Source organism: Rosa rugosa, chromosome 3 (assembly GCF_958449725.1).
Source record: "Rosa rugosa chromosome 3, drRosRugo1.1, whole genome shotgun sequence".
Classification (NCBI taxonomy): Eukaryota; Viridiplantae; Streptophyta; class Magnoliopsida; order Rosales; family Rosaceae; genus Rosa; species Rosa rugosa.
In genome coordinates, this window is record NC_084822.1 from 49,250,887 (window position 1) to 49,267,830 (window position 16,944).

General features: G+C 40.2%; 2 protein-coding genes across 4 annotated transcripts; one reads left to right on the forward strand and one right to left on the reverse strand.

The window, feature by feature from the left end:
* Window positions 1-97: 97 nt before the first annotated feature.
* On the reverse strand, window positions 98-4,304 carry LOC133736244 (aberrant root formation protein 4). Its single transcript, XM_062163683.1, has 13 exons — window positions 3,868-4,304; window positions 3,635-3,784; window positions 3,486-3,558; window positions 2,561-2,733; window positions 2,400-2,459; window positions 2,107-2,251; window positions 1,928-1,987; window positions 1,564-1,829; window positions 1,398-1,469; window positions 1,164-1,241; window positions 875-1,066; window positions 636-687; window positions 98-480 (listed from the first exon to the last, which is right to left on the reverse strand). The coding sequence occupies exons 1-13, from the start codon at window positions 4,072-4,074 to the stop codon at window positions 260-262; spliced, it is 1,749 nt and encodes a 582-aa protein (XP_062019667.1). The 5' UTR covers window positions 4,075-4,304; the 3' UTR covers window positions 98-259.
* A 3,739-nt stretch (window positions 4,305-8,043) lies between these two features.
* LOC133736542 (trafficking protein particle complex II-specific subunit 120 homolog) lies at window positions 8,044-14,268 on the forward strand. 3 transcript variants are annotated; one of them, XM_062164084.1, is made up of 10 exons: window positions 8,044-8,597; window positions 8,831-9,037; window positions 9,181-9,363; window positions 9,506-9,615; window positions 9,727-9,786; window positions 10,168-10,456; window positions 10,788-11,083; window positions 11,280-12,145; window positions 12,699-13,649; window positions 13,761-14,268. In XM_062164084.1, the coding sequence occupies exons 1-10, from the start codon at window positions 8,187-8,189 to the stop codon at window positions 13,979-13,981; spliced, it is 3,594 nt and encodes a 1,197-aa protein (XP_062020068.1). In that variant the 5' UTR covers window positions 8,044-8,186; the 3' UTR covers window positions 13,982-14,268. The 3 variants fall into 3 exon arrangements, with proteins under 3 accessions (XP_062020068.1, XP_062020069.1, XP_062020070.1); XM_062164085.1 differs by having other exon boundaries at window positions 10,791-11,083; XM_062164086.1 differs by lacking the exon at window positions 8,044-8,597 and having other exon boundaries at window positions 8,911-9,049.
* Window positions 14,269-16,944: the final 2,676 nt, after the last annotated feature.

A 16,944-nucleotide genomic window follows, 5' to 3' on the forward strand; every position in this document is an offset into this window, starting at 1 on the left:
AGTAACACTCAATTTAGACAAGTAAATCTGAACTCAATGATTCAAATCTCTTGGCATCATTAACAGATCCTTGAAAGACGAGTGTCTTGTTGAGAAATCATATAACAAAATCATCAAAACAAACATGTTTACTAGGATCCCATGTAATTCTAATTTTTTATACACAGTTTTCAACTGTACAGGTACAGAATCTCAAATTTGGAATAGCCGAACAGGAAACAAAAATGGGATAACTCAGATCATAGATCCAGGTGACAACTTATGTAGACTCTTTCAGCTTTTCTTCAACAAGCTCTATACAGCGGTACAAAACTAATTCAACTGGGTTAAAAGTGCACAGAGTGTCAACTGCAAGCTCATCATTTTCATTCTTGTTCTTTGCCACTATGCCTGTAACTAGGGTTCGCAGAGGTAGAAGCCATTCATTATAGGCTTTCTGTAAATTGCTTCTGGAAACTACTCCGGTATAGTTGGTCTTTCCTGTACCATTTTTCACCAGAGTGGAGTATACAAGTGAGAAGTAGATTAAATTTTGAGGGGGCTTGCAACACTTAGCAATAAAGTACAATGTCCAAAGTAGAGACAAAGACACCACAACAGTATATTGCTTTATTAATTCAATGATGATATTTTACCTCTTGATTCTGCTATCAATACATATCGGTACAAGTTGAGCGCAGCTAAGACCTGTTGAATGGTACAAATATTGTCATGTGATTTAGAAAAGCTGACATGATCAATAAGCCTACACCTTAAGTGGCAAGCACAAGCTTAACAAAAAGGCACTAATAAGCTTATACATGAACAATTCATTAATTTAAGCAATTCATGAAATAATCAGAAAAGAAACCAGCAAAGCTAGTGGAAGAAGTACCGAATCAGTATGCTCAGGAAAGGATGGAGGTCCTCCCTTCGGGGGCCTTAGAATCGACTCCACCAATTCTAGGACGCTGGCAGTCCACAACGATGAATGGGGATGTGTATTATTTTCTTCTTGCAAAGCTTCATCATTTCCCATTCTTTCCTTGTGCATCTCTCCTTTAACAATATCTAAAAGTATTGCAATCTAGATAAAGTTTCAAAATTAGTTAATTTAGCTTCAAGTCTAACTTTTAACTGAAGTGAAGGCATGCATATCATGAAGACTGTCCACATAGGTTTACCATAGATGAAGAATCACTTTTTGTGATTAAAGCCTTTAGAATGTCGAACCTATGAGAAGTTGGAATATCAGCCAGAATCTGGTTTTGAGTGGCAAACATTAGTGATGGTTTATAAAGTACATCATAAGCAAAAGCTTAGTGCCAAATGACCATAGAATGAGATAAGTATAACTGCCACATACTATCTTGTATGGCCAAAAAAAACCGTGAGGCAACAATAATTCAAATCCTCACCCATTTAAATGCATCAAAGGCATTCTTCCTCAGCTCTGTGTCTGATGTATACATGATGACCATTTGAACAGCCTAAAATGTAGCATAAGGAGATAAAACAAATTAGACTCTCTTCCTCTTTGATAAAAAAGAAGAAGATGAATATATAATGATGGCAAGAGACAACCTGCAGAAGAGCAAAAAGGCCCGCCATGTCAGATGAGAAGTCACTATGTTTGTCACAAGGGGAAATATTTCCACCTCTGATGCTAAGCAGAAAATCAATTGCATGTTTTTTAAGTTCCCATGGCAGATTGACAGAAGCTAGAATGTGCTTTAGCATGCCAAAAGCTTGCCACCTTTTAGTCTGATTATTCTGAAGTTCAACCTTGACAGCAGTCAAATCCTCATCAGCAGCCGTAGCAACCTCATTAGAAGCATGGCCCCAAATCACTTCATCAAAGCAACAGAAAGTTGAGGTGGAAAAGTGTCAAGCTAGAAAAAGATTGATACAAAGAGAAAAGGAACAACCAACATTCACAAACATAAACCTGAAACAGATGCACCACATTTGACGTCGGAGAAACAATCAACATGTAAATCGTCATCGTCTGAGGGCACCCAAAAACAAGACACAAGAAAAGAAACATCAAGGTCTAAAAATTGGATTAAAAAAACAGTATAATATCATATAATGGATAAGTACTCATAGTGATTAATGGAATTTTACCTCCTATTACAATCCTACTTATTTTGTCAACATTAGACCCAGTAATTAAGCCGAGATATGACAAACCACAAAACGGGAAGAAACTAGACAGTTGCAGCACAAAGGGCTGCGAACTTAAAACTTCGAAATTCATGCTGACAAGAGCCTGCGCATGAAAGGTGTAATTTGAGAGACATATAGAAAGTAAATCAAAATATATGATAAAATCCAGCACTTTAGATGGGCACTTCTGTAGATATAGCACAGATTAACATGACAGTCAAACTTGAACTTAGAGATGGAGATATGCCAACCATAATTTCTAAGACATAAAGACCAAGAAGAGCACAAAGCTTTTCATATACTCCTCCTTCCTGTTGCATGGAACAAAAAGATTATCAGGATCTAAGAATATACAAAGAATCCAGTGAATATCTGTAAAGCAAGAATAACCAACTAACAAACTGTCACTGACCAACTTCAAGCAAACTGCATGTATGGAATTAGCAATGCCCACGGCTCTATCAAACATTTTTTGTAATTCTGCTTCATCTTCCAACTCCAAAGACACGGTCTTCAAAACTTTGAGGATAATTCCAGTAGCTTCTTTTACTTGCTCAAAGTGACGCCTCTTAAGGCAAGGAAATACTGAAAGAAGGAAAATAAAGTACAAATTTTTTTAGCCCTCAGCAGGTAAAAAAAAACATAGTTTCATGATCACGATCATGCCATTTTGGTTCGAGAATAAGCGAGAAACAGCACCACAAAAAAATGTGAACTGTGATCCAAAAGCATGAGAAAGTTCAATTCAGTGGCACTGTGCTATCAGAAACCCAAGGATAGAAATTCCAAGTTTCTTACTTGGTTGGCCCTTAAGACAGCCATCAACGGATTACAAATCATTTAATAAGGGGAAGATCCATACATACATTTTTTTTTTTTAAAAGAAAGACCAACAGATCTTCAACTAGCAGGAGATTGCTTCTCCAGATGTTCAATAAACGACCCCTGTTTTCCCCCGCAACCAACTTCTCCAGCAAGTCTTAAGTGAAATGAGCACACAATACTCAGGTGCAGAACCTCTTTTATGCTTTCTCAACCATTCCACTTAGTTAAAAATTTAAAATACTACCTTCACCTCACCCCCACCAGGATTCTCTACACCATTCTAGCTCGAGGACAACCAATAAAGCAGAAATGGGAATACTAAAGCTCAGTCGCAACCCAAAGAAGAAGCTATTATTGCAAGCATGCAGAATTTACTGACATTGTTGTCTCACACAGGAACAAAAGAGCATATAAAATAAAGAAGGCATATCGCCACCAACAACTCAATTTGTACCAATTCCAAAAATGATATAGATAACATTGCTCAGGGGAAGGAAGCTCATTGAACTCACCTTTAGAAAACACCGAGAAAAGAGGCACAACATAGCCATAATCCCCGCCTTTCATAGTCAGGTAAGCCAATGCCTGAGCCAAATTACAATTTAACATCATCAAAAGACTAAAACCCCAACAAATATGAAGCTGAGTAAAGGCAACATACTTCGCCAAGAACTGAAAGCATGTCTCTGGCACCACACATTGATGCAAACCGATCGATAATGCTCTCGAACACCTCCAGGCACCTCTCCGAAACACCTCCCAACTCCGAAACGGCCTTCGGCAACTCAAACAAGAGCTGATCAAAGATGGCCTGACACATCAACAAACACTTGGGTAAACATCAATGTTAGGGTTTAGAATTGAAATGGACGATGAGTTTAGATGAAATTGAACCTGGTCTGACTGAGAAGAGACGAATTGGTGAACTTGCGTGAGGGTTCGGAAGGCGGTGGCTTCTGAATCTTCGTTGTCCGGGACTGATTGAGCGGAGGTTGAATTGAGGAAGTCGATGAGCTCCGAGACCGAGCTTTGTGGTTGATCAGCTGATTGGGAGAGTGAGGTTAGGATCTGTTGAAGAACAGCAGAGGACTGGTCCGCCATGGTAGCGCGGCGAAATTTGGAAACGTAGAAGATGAGGTTGCTCTGAATCTGAATTCGGATTCCGTTGCAGTGCTGCTAGGGTTTTGTTTCCAAATACAAGAATAAGGCGCGAAGGCGAATCTAACCTTGAATCATCTCAGTCTCTCCCCTCGACCCAATTGTTTTTTTTTTCTTTTTTTTTTTTCAGTGATATTTGTAAACAAATTTAACACAATGGGAGGAACATTCATTGTAATAATTAAAATGACCAGAGATCATAATAGTACAAAGACTACTTGCACTTAAAAATTAAGCATATCCGGCTCACCTAGAACGATCACTTAGTAAACCCACTATAGAAGCAAATCACCTCTTAAAGGAAAGAGAAAAATTCAGTTACCGTCCCCAAACTATTTTGCCAAGGCCAATTTGATACCCGAACTCTCAAAAGTATCAATGTGATACCCAAAAACCTAAATTGGTATCAACGTGATACTTCCATCAAAATTTTCAGACGGCGCCGTCTGTTTGCTGACGTGGCAAGCACGTGGATCCAAAAAAAAAGTGAAATAACCAATTTACCCCTTTTTTTTTTTTTTTTAGAAAAAGTCATCTATCGTCCCCAAACTATTTTGTCAAGACCAATTTGATGTCCAAACTCTCAAAAGTATCAATGTGATACCCAAAGACCTAAATTGGTATCAACGTGATACCTCCGTCCAAAATTTCTGACAGCGCCGTATGTTTGCGGACATGGCAAGCACGTAGGTCCCAAAAAAAGTGAAATGACCAATTTACCTTTTTTTTTTTTGTTAATTCATTTTTTTCCTTTTCTTTTCATTTCTTTTTCTTCCTTCTTCTTCTGGGATTTCCTTCTTCTTCTTCTTCTTAGGGTTTTGCGGCGCCAAGCAGCTTGGGCATTGAAGCGATTGACCCGATACCGGTCGAAGAACCTGTTGGTGCTGAGATGATCAACGACCCGTCGGCGTAAATTGGGGCCGCCGAGTTGTTGAGCGAGACGAGGCGTTCAGCCGGAAGGTACCGTGAGTGGCCGTCGAGGCAGAGTATGTAAGGTCTCCGAATGGAAGGCAGTCCAATTCTAGGGATGCCATTTTAGCTATTCTTCTTCTTCTTCTCTCTCCTCCTCTCTCTCTCTCTCCTCTCCTTCTCCTCCGCCCAAACCATCACTAACGCCGCCGAGATCCTCTCCAATTCCTGCTACAAATCCATCTCGGCGGCGTTACTGATGGTTTAGGCGGAGGAGAAGGAGAGGAGAGAGAGAGAGGAGGAGAGAGAAGAATAAGAAGAATAGCTAAAATGGCATCCCTAGAACTGGACCGCCTTCCATTCGGAGACCGTACATACTCCGCCTCGACGGTCACTCTCTCACGGTACCTTCCGGCTGAACGCCTCGTCTCGCTCAACAGCTCGACGGCCCCAATTTACGCGGACGGGTCGTTGATCATCTCAGCACCAGCAGGTTCTTCGACCAGTATCGGGTTCGATTGGAAGCTTCAGCCCCAAGCTGCTTGGCGCTGCGAAACCCTAAGAAGAAGAAGAAGAAGAAGAAGAAGAAGGAATCACGTTGATACAAATTTAGGTCTTTGGGTATCACATTGATACTTTTGAGAGTTCGGGTATCAAATTGGCCTTGGCAAAATAGTTTGGGGACGGTAGATGAATTTTTCTATAAAAAAAAAGGGTAAATTTGTCATTTCACTTTTTTTTGGGACCCACGTGCTTGCCACGTCAGCAAACAGACGGCGCCGTTAGAAAATTTTGACGGAAGTATCACGTTGATACCAATTTAGGTCTTTGGGTATCACATTGATACTTTTGAGAGTTCGGGTATCAAATTGGCCTTGGCAGCATAGTTTAGGGACGGTACCTGAATTTTTCTCTAAAGGAAATACTAGTCTACTTTCTATCCCGCCTAGGCAGACATTGTGATACGAGGACAACAAGTACATCTAAAAAAGTACATAACGCTCTTACTAAAACAATAGACTTAGATAAGAATGACAAATCTCAAGAACAAGATTTGACGTTTCAATTAGTGCTGGGCATAACACACCGGAAATCCGATAACTGACCCGACCGCACCGGATTTTCCGGCTTGGAAACCGGACCGACCAAAAACGTTTTGAAGTCTCACCGAACCGAACCGGTTCATAATGGTTAGAATCGAGTCCAGCTGTTGAACCGCCCGAACCGCATTTTTATTTAAATTAATTTTTGAATTAATTTTATTACTTGTCTAATTATGATTGGTCATAAACCAAGCATACATAGACTTGTATGCACCTGATCTGCAGAAACCCTAAGACCCTCACAGCCTGGCCGCACGACCTCATTTGCCAAAAGTTCTAAAGCTCTCTTCAGAAAACTCTCCCAACTCTCTCGATCTCTAAAAGATCTGCTCCGATCCTGCGAGGGTAAGCTCTCTAAGTCTCTTCTCTTCTCTCTCGGCAAATTTTGATTTACTGAGTATTTGGTTGCTCTGCAATTGGTGTTGTGTTCTTATTGATTCTTGTGGTCAATGCTGCAAAAGAAATGAAGTGAAATGCAAAAGAAATTCAGATTGGATGCTTTGAAGTTTGAATTCTTTCTTTTAGCTTGAGATAGATTGATTTTCTAATGTTTAAAAGCTTAACAAGTCGGTTTCTTAAACAAACTAAGTCAATTTGTTACTTGATTGTTTGTTACTTTATGATATAAATGGAGATTTGAATTTTGAAATTAGGGTTTCTGAGCTTCATTGAATCATTGTTGGGGTTTATGAATTATTTCATTGTGGCTTTCAAATGGTGTTCTGGGTTTGACTTTTGAGTCTTTCAAATGATGTTGCAGATTAGGCATAGGAAGTCTTTCAATTGGTGTTCTTGCTTTCTGTTTTTAATTGTGGCTTTCAATTGCTTCTCTTTTGTAGATGCAGACTATGGAAGGGAATCAACTCAATCAAGGGATTAGCGCAAGTCCGACTCCTACAGCAACTCCAACTGCAGATTCCAGTATTGGAACCAGTCGAATGTATTGGGCTTGGTCTTTAGGCTCTCAAATGGTGATTAAAGGTGGTTTGTTATTGGGCCTAAATAAACCGGTTACCGGCCCGCATCGAACCGCATTTCGGTGGAACCGAATAATGCGGCCCAGCCCACTGAAAAACCGGTTGCTGTTCTGAAAATGGCTAAACCGCAAAATACGGTGCGGATGCGGTTTGAGCCTCAAACCGGGCCGACCCGCACAGAGCCCAGCCCTAGTTTCAATGGACTACTCATCAAAAAGCTCTTCTTATGAGTCTTGTCTAAGTAGTCCAACTCTAGCATGGACTACGAGAATGGCAATTAAAGGGTGAGGTTGGGTTGTGCGAACATAACCACCACCTCAAGCCCCACACCCTAAAAGGTCTAAGGCCAATGACTTGTAAGAGCTTACAGCAGAAAGACCTAGAGCTGAACCCAAAGCCCAACCCAGGCTCACGTGCGCGAACTTGTTCTAGCGATATGGGGGTCGCCGAGAGCCCACGCAATTACCCATGATATCCTCAGTGCCTGTAAGATTAAGTTGTCCCAATTGTTGAAAAGTCACCTAACTGCCTAGGAAGCAGCTCTTTTCCTTATCGATTCAACACAAGCTTAGTGAATCATAATAATGAGCTCATTTTGTCGAAATTGACAAGCCCAAAAGCAAAAAATGAAATTACAAGTCTTTTTAGATACTTGATCAAAAAATAAAAAAAGTCTTTTTAGATATGAGTTTCATACTAGTTGAAACAGTGACTTATGTATCGATATAAAATTTAAAATTAAACAAATATTTTTATTTTTCTTATTTTCCATTCATTATTCCTTTATCAGTATTAATTAATCCAATTCTAACATAATTTCTCAAGTTAAACAAAGAGTTATTTTTGGTATAGTGTATTGTTCAAATATCAATGAAGTAAACTGACCAAATTTTTCCCCCAATGTAAATAAACTTTACTTATCCGAGGACCAACCTAAGAATCATAACCAACACCAAAGCTGACACTCCCCTCACTCGGATCACCGATCTGACCTCCATTTCTCACTCTCATGCTCCCAATCCACTACGCTTGACTCCGTCCCACTCAACCTAAACTCCGATCCGAAATGGAGCCGGACGTGAGCATCGAAACCAGCTCCATGATCCGCGTGGCGGTCCTCCCCATTGGCCACGTGCCCCCGGTCCTCCTGCGCGACTACCACTCCATGCTGCTCCGCCACCAGTCGATCCCTCTCTCCGCCGTCAGCTCCTTCTACACCGAGCACCAGAAGTCGCCCTTCGCTCACCAGCCCTGGGACTCCGGCAGCCTCCGCTTCAAGTTCGTCCTCGGCGGCGCCCCTCCCAGCCCCTGGGAGGACTTCCAGTCCAACCGCAAAACCCTTGCCGTCATCGGAATCTGCCACTGTCCTTCCTCCCCGGATCTCGGCTCCGTCATGGATCAATTCGATTCCGTCTGTAGAGCCTACCCTGCCGCACTCGTCGAACGCTGCTTTGCCTTCTGCCCCGCCGATTCTCAGGTATGTAAGCTCAATTTCGAATCAACTGTTAGGTTCTGCTTTCGATTTCGATTTTGATTTTATTGAATTCCTAAGATATCAACTTCAAAACTTAAAAGTTCTAAAGGAGTAAATTTATCAACTAGAAGGGATTTATGTGCAGGATTAATTGAATTTTTGCTAGCTAGCTAGCTGCACCTTACAGCGCTTAGGAATCTGGCTCCTTATCTGATTTTAAATTGATTGTTTTGCAGTTGGAGGATGGGAGTAAGAAAGGGTGGAACCTGATGCTGTTCCCACCCGCGGATCGGGCCACACAGGAGTTTCACTTGCAAACGATGATGCAAGACATAGCGGCCTCATTGCTAATGGAGTTTGAGAAATGGGTGCTTAAGGCTGAGCCTGCGGGGACTATTGTCAAGACGCCTTTGGATTCTCAAGCTACTCTCAACTCAGAGGAGGTTTATATCTAGGTGTCTTATAGAATTTTAAGCTGTTTTTGTGTGTTTGTAGTTTTATGGGTATATGTGGGGTGTTTGTATGTGCAATTCTTTGTGTTCGGCTCTAAAATTATTAATGCCTCAAAAAAAAATAAAAAATGCAGGTTATAAAGGCGAAGAAACGGAGGCTTGGGCGTGCACAGAAGACTATGGGTGATTATTGCTTGTTGGCAGGATCACCGGTTGATGCCAATCTTCATTACTCTACTGCACTGGAACTTGCTAGGTTGACCGGAGATTTTTTTTGGTATGCTGGTGCATTGGAGGGAAGCGTTTGTGCATTACTGGTAATGATTCCCCCAAACTTTCATGGCTTGCTGTTTGACTATTGTTTAGATTTCCTATTGACTAATTGGTCCTTGATGCTCGCTTGCGAATTCTATCCATTTGGAACTGTCTGTTGATTGTTTAATATATACATGTTATCAGATTGATCGAATGGGCCAAAAGGATACAGCCGTGGAAGAAGAAGTTAGATATCGGTATAGTAGTGTCATTTTGCACTACAGGAAGTCGTTCATACAAGAGAATGCTCAGAGGTAATTCATGAAATTCTTCTCTAGGTAGTTGCAACTTTTTAGTGCATTATGTAGTTGATACTTATGAATCCTGGAATACTTAACAGTACTTTATTATTCATTTCTGTGCAGAGTTTCACCCTTAACATTTGAACTTGAGGCTACTCTGAAATTGGCAAGGTTTCTTTGCAGGTAAAACTTTCTTATGATAGTGACCTGATAAACTTCTTTTTTGTGATTACTGTTAAATGAAATGACAAGTATCCACATGTTTATATTAAAACAAAAGAGATGTGCATTACATGTATCTCTCATTCTAGCTGGATATTGTCCTGGCTGGAAATTATTCTTTTATTTATCTATTTGTGGGCCTTTACTTTTCTTTTCTTTTTCTGGTGCATTAGTATTGATTTTAACCCTTGCGCTCTGACTACAATCCTATGAACCAGGTGCTTCATAAACACTCCCGTTATATGAGAATATACATGGGATGACCAAGATCATATCAAACATAAGTTATACTTGCACTGTTTCATCTTATGAACTTAATTTTATTTTGTTTTGTTTTGGCAGACGTGAGCTGGCTAGGGAGGTAGTGGAGCTACTAACAAATGCAGCAGATGGTGCGAAATCTCTGATTGATGCCAGTGATAGACTTGTGCTTTATGTTGAAATAGCTCGTTTATATGGAACTCTCGGTTATCAGCGAAAAGCTGCCTTTTTCTCAAGGCAGGTAGCTCAGTTATATTTGCAACAAGATAATAGACTGGCTGCCATTAGTGCAATGCAAGTTCTTGCAATGACCACAAAAGCATATCGTGTTCAGAGTAAAGCTTCAACCTTGGAAGATTCTGTTCCCAAAGTGAGTAAAAAGAATTCCTGGATATTTTGCATTTCTGTTTGTCTGCAGGCTTCTGCACATGCATGTATTGTGTTTTCAGACCAATTGCTGGTTTAGTATATGCATCTGAGGTTGGGGTATGCTGACCATCAATGGCATATTTTAGTCCATTCTCTATTGTAATTCAGAATGGAACTCTTGTAGTGGAAATGAAGAATTAGGTTGAGAGGCTTATTCTCCCAGAAACATTATTGTGTAATTTCTCTTTAATAAGTCTTGTTTACTTCGCAGCTTAGATTGTGCGTATATTCTTAGGAAATAATTCACTAATTTTTCTTTTATTTCCTGACAGAAGGAAACTGGATCAAGTGTTGCTGAGGGTGGGAAAATGCTCCATCAGTCGGTAGTCTCTCTATTTGAGTCTCAGTGGAGCACATTACAGATGGTTGTACTAAGGGAAATCCTGCTATCTGCTGTCCGAGCAGGAGATCCTCTTGCTGCGTGGGGTGCAGCTGCAAGACTACTAAGATCATATTATCCTTTAATTACACCTGCTGGGCAAAATGGCCTTGCTAGTGCACTTTCCAATTCAGCGGATCGGTTGCCCTCAGGAACTCGCTGTGCTGACCCTGCCTTACCTTTCATTAGGTCTTCACCAGTACCTAAGCATTTTCCTGTTAGTAAATGAACATTTTATATCCTATGCGCCTAATAACAATAATATTATAATCTGTGCTATCCTAATCTAGAGTTTATTTACATTGTCAAGTATAATGTAAATTCTCATTAGAGTTCATTTAATTTTTGTGTGATATCCTAATTCAGTCATGTAATATGCTTCTAGGTTGTATTCTTTTCCTCTCCATCCCTCACAAATGGACATTGTAAAGCGCAATCCTGCTAGAGAAGACTGGTGGGCTGGAGCTGCTAATACTGGGCCTTTTATTTATACACCATTCAGCAAGGGAGAGCCAAGCAATAACAGCAAACAGGAGCTGATTTGGATTGTTGGAGAACCAGTTCAGATTTTGGTGGAACTGGCAAACCCATGCGGCTTTGATTTGAGGGTCGATAGTATATATCTCTCTGTGCCTTCAGGAAATTTTGATGCTTTTCCAGTCACTGTAAATCTTCCACCCAATTCATCAAAGGTGGTCACTTTATCAGGGATCCCAACTTCAGTAGGGCCAGTGACAATTCCTGGGTGCACCGTCCACTGCTTTGGTGTTATTACTGAACACCTGTTTAAGGATGTTGACAATCTACTCCTTGGAGCTACACAAGGACTTGTTCTTTCTGACCCTTTCAGATGCTGTGGGTCTGCAAGGTTGAAAAATATATCTGTTCCAAGTATTTCTGTAGTACCGCCACTGCCATTACTGGTTTCACGTGTTGTTGGTGGTGATGGTGCAATCATTCTACACGAAGGTGAAATTCGTGATATATGGATAAGTCTGGCTAATGCTGGTACAGTTCCAGTTGAGCAAGTCCATGTATCGCTATCTGGAAAACACCAAGATTCTGTTCTCTTTATTGCATCTGAAACCTTAAAATCTGCCCTTCCCTTGAGGCCTGGAGCAGAAGTGACAATTCCTGTGACTTTAAAAGCTTGGCGAATTGTCTTAGCGGATGCAGATACTGCTGCTGGCAGGAGTGCCTCTAAGCACTCTAAGGATGGAAATAGCCCCACATTATTGATCCATTATGCAGGTAAATTTTGTATTTGATATGCAGGGAGCCTCTCTCATGGAACCTTATAATAAGGACTCCATAAAGACTTTCAAATCAACGGTTGAATGAGTGTTTTAAATTTTAGTTGAGATTTTGGAATCTTCTTCATACAAGCCTTCCAACTGTTGATTTGACAGGCCTTAAGTCCTTACTGCAATGTACATATTAGATTGGCCCCCATTAATATATAATGATTGGTCTTTCTCTATCACAAGCACAGATTACAGTTTGGCTTTATTAGTTTAAAAATTTGTTCACTGTCAACCCAGAGTCCGGAACTAAAAGAAATGACGAGTGTAATATTACTGTCTAATAAGCATTGTTTAATTTGCTTTCAAGTATATAATATGCTCTCTCTATATTCAATGCTATGTATTGTTTGCAAGACTAGCAGTGGCGCCAGGCGCATGAAATGATTCAGGGCATGTGCCATTTAGTAGTGCTACTTGTTTCCTTTCCAAGAGTAATTCTTGTTTACCTTGTGATACTCGTTTTCTCTCTGATAATAATGCTGTTTTGTTTTGCTTCTCAGGGACTCTGCCAAATACTGGAGATCCTTCAACAGAAAAGTCTGTTGTCCCACCTGGCAGACGCCTGGTTGTTCCTTTGCAGATTTGTGTTTTGCAAGGTTTGTCTTTTGTAAAGGCTCGTCTGCTCTCGATGGAGATTCCTGCACAAGTAGGTGAAAACCTTCCGAAGCCAGTTCATATTGACAATAGTCTTACTGAAGGAGCTGTGGGCACTCCAAATAAGATGGACAGATTGGTGAAAATTGATCCTTTTAGAGGAAGCTGGGGACTACGCTTCCTTGAACTTGAGTTGTCTAATCCAACTGATGTTGTCTTTGAAATTAGTGTTTCAGTCCAACTGGAGAACACCGATCATGAGCATAGCCTCTCCGATGATCGAGATGCTACTGAGTATGGTTACCCTAAAACAAGAATTGATCGAGATTGTTCTGCGAGGGTACTGATACCACTGGAGCATTTTAAATTGCCTGTTCTTGATGATTCTTTTTTTGTAAAAGATAATCAAGCTGATGGGAGTGGCAGAAGTTATAGCTTTTCAGAAAGGAATACGAAAGCTGAACTTAATGCCTCTATCAAGAACCTTATATCTAGAATAAAGGTTAGGTGGCAATCAGGGCGAAACAGCACTGGAGAATTAAATATCAAGGATGCTGTACAGGCTGCCCTTCAGACATCTGTTATGGATGTACTGCTGCCAGACCCATTAACATTTTGCTTCAGGCTTTCCAGAAATGGCCCTGGACCTGAAAATATTGATTCCCATGTAGAATCCAATGATCAAGTTGACTCTTCTGCTTCTAAAGGTTCTGTGATGGCGCATGAAATGACTCCAATGGAAGTTATGGTTCGTAACAACACAAAGGAATTAATCAAGATGAGTCTTAACGTTGTGTGCAGAGATGTTGCGGGAGAGGATTGTGTAGAGTGTGCAAATGCAACTGTCTTATGTTCTGGTAATGTTGCTTAATTCAACCATCTTAGTTTTGTTATTCCTCTACTGTTTGTTATTATAAAGGGATTTCTTTCTTTCATTACTGAAGGGGTTTGTTTAATATTATGTGTAGGTGTTTTGGGTGGGATAACCATGGAGGTTCCACCGCTTGAAGAAATCAACCATTCTTTCTCTTTGTATTTTCTCGTCCCCGGGGAGTACACACTAATAGCGGCTGCCATGATCGAAGATGCTAATGATATCCTCAGGGCTCGTGCAAGAACCAAATCCTCTGATGAGCCGATCTTCTGTCGTGGCCCTCCATATCATGTCCGGGTTGTTGGCACTGCATAAATGGTTCGTCCCACTTGTAATGTCAATTGGACTAGCAGCTCAAATTGCAGTATGTTAGGGTAGAGAGATGATGCTTTCATTTTCAGCAAATCATGCCAGTTTTTTTTAGGCAACGGCAGGAGTTATGGTCATTATTCTTGAGATGTGCTGGGGACCCGTCCTCCTATTTTATCGAGTTCCCGAAACAAATTCATATCATTAGGGTGCTACCTTGTTGTATATTTACATTCAGAGTTGTAATTTTGTACACTGTTGTGAAATAAGCTCTTACTATCTTCAATCTATCACTGGCTACTCGACCAAAAAAAAAGAAAAAACTGTCACTGCCTTCTACCAAAAAATGTGTCATTTGTTTGCCTGTTTGGTTTATAAGTCATGTTCATCAACCATTTCGTAATTTGCAACAAAAGTAGTTTTTCTTTTCTTATTTCTTTGGGCCTGTGCTTTGTATTTTTTGGGCCTTTGCACTGGACTCACATATTTTGTTAAAATTAATGACCGTTTACTTTTTTTTCTTTATAAATGAGAGGTTTTGAGTTGTGTTCTTTATAAATGAAAGAAGGGCAGGTCGCGCTCACTTTAAGTCGGGGTTTTGCCAAAAAAAAAATTCCATAAATGAAAGGTTCTGAGTTGTCTAAGGAAGACGTCACTTGTTGTAAGATAAAAAAATGTGTGTGTTGGTGAATGGTTGTGATGCTCAAAAGTTGCCTTGTGCAGCTCAAGCATTTGCATAGACAATCATGCTCAAAAGTTGCCTAGCTACTTTTAGTTAGGTTGGAAATAAAGCACTGAACAATTTTGGAAATTTTTTGCTGATTTTCGTTACCTATCTTATCTATTAATCTCATGAAAACAGGGTTGATGGCAATATGGCATGCTTGTCTGTGGACCTTTTTTTTTCTTCAATTATACTTGTCACTTGATGTTCTGATAATCAATCACTCTGTTTTATTGATCTATTAACTTTTAATTTCAGCCATTCTCTAACTGACAAGACAGAAAATTTGTAGATTCACGCAACAGGAGCCACATTGATATTCCAATTTCAACTTCAATCACGACCATTTGTATATATAATCCACGTAATTGTAATCAAACAGCACAATTTTTAGAGCAATACGCTTTTCCTTCCTGAATTTCATGTTCGAGTTTCAGGATCAAATGTACTGCTGTACTAGTATAAGTTAGAGCATCTTCAACAATGAAGTTATTTTGTTAGCTATATTTGGCTAAAAAAGATATGAGTGTTGCTATTGGGACCTCCAAATTTGCTCACTTGACCTCACTCTATTATGAATTATTAAATGACATATATAACCTACTATAAAATGACTATTAAGGACAATAATTATACCAAAAAAATATTACATTGATTTTCCTTATCTATTTTAATTTTTCAATTTCACTACTTACTCATTAAAGCATCTATATATATTTAAGGATATTTAATAAGAATTAAAACTATGATTATGTGACATAAAAATATATGATATACATGTTGAACGCATATTGGTGAGGCAAAACAAAACAAATCATATTATGACCTAAATCTAAGTCTATCCATTATATAAACAAAAAAAAATAAAAAAACAAAAAATGAGCTAGCAATTTTTTTAAATCAAATGTTTAAATAATTAATCATGAGGTACATAAAATAAACATTAAGAAAAAATGATTAATCTTCATATTTTTTTATAGAGCTAAAACAGAAAAAAAAAAAAAAAAAAAAAAAAAAAAAAAAAAACCACAAAATAGTTTTTTTTTTTTTTTTGAAGTGGGCCTGGTGCGGCTGCCCTCAAGCCTTGATTAATGAAATTGCAGAATACAAGAGGGGGACGTAGAGCCTGAACCCCAAATTACAATAAGCATAGAGAGAACATCCTAGAATAAAACCCGGATTCTCCACAAAATCTATGTATTCTAACAAGCACCAAATAGCAAAGAGTGCACGAATGACTACTCTATTTGCTTTGACATAGCGATGACATACCGGAAAGAGAACTCTATTACGAAGAAGCATAATTACCTGCTTTAGCACAGCTTTCCCACTATGTTGCCGCACAGAAATAAATCCGGCGACACTCAATTTCATCCTGCCACTAGGAGGTTGCGCCCATTTGATCAAGCAAATAGCTCGCCGCCTCGCCAGGCCAGACAAGGCACACTGAGTGTGCATACCGGGACAAAGCCCACGTCGCCCTAACCAAAAGTGGTAGGGACTTATTGCCGGCATAGAGTCACGTTTAACTAAAAATAAGTAAAAATAAGACAAAACAGAAAAGATAAATGGGCCAAGGGACAAAGCCCATACCCAACCTCCAACAGGCCCAAGTCGAAGCAATTAGGTGTAGAAATCAGAAACCTTGCATCCCAACGGCGCCTCCGATGTCGTCCCACCACCGGTGGCAGAGCCACCGCGACTGTCGTCGAGCCATCTAGCCTCGCCGCCCCTCAGGTCGGAGCCATACAGCCCAAACCAAATCGGGTCTAACAGATCCGATCTGAACCCAATGGTTCTCGACGATCCCAACGTCCGGCCATCACCGGTAGGCGATCTCCGAAAACGTGACACCACCTCGAAACATCCACCAATCCATTCGCGCTCCTCCCTAGGGCAAGACGATGCCGACACCGCCTTCCAGTCATCAGCCCGCCATTGTCCTTCGCCGGCAAGTCCGCTTATCGCCCCGAACAGCAAAGCCATCATTCTGCAGCCAATACCCCAACGGGACCTATGAACATAGGACACAAGTTCCATTCTAGCCCGTCTGACGACGTCGCCGCTAGGGCGTGCCGTCGGACCGGGCATACAATCTTGCCGGACGACTGCGGCTCTTGTTTTTGAGAGAAAAGGTGTGGTGAATTATATCGTTTAATTCCACCTCCAAAATTGTTCATATTATTTTCTTGTTGATTAAAAATTAATTTTTAAAACTCAATACCTTGTGTTTAATTTTTTTTAT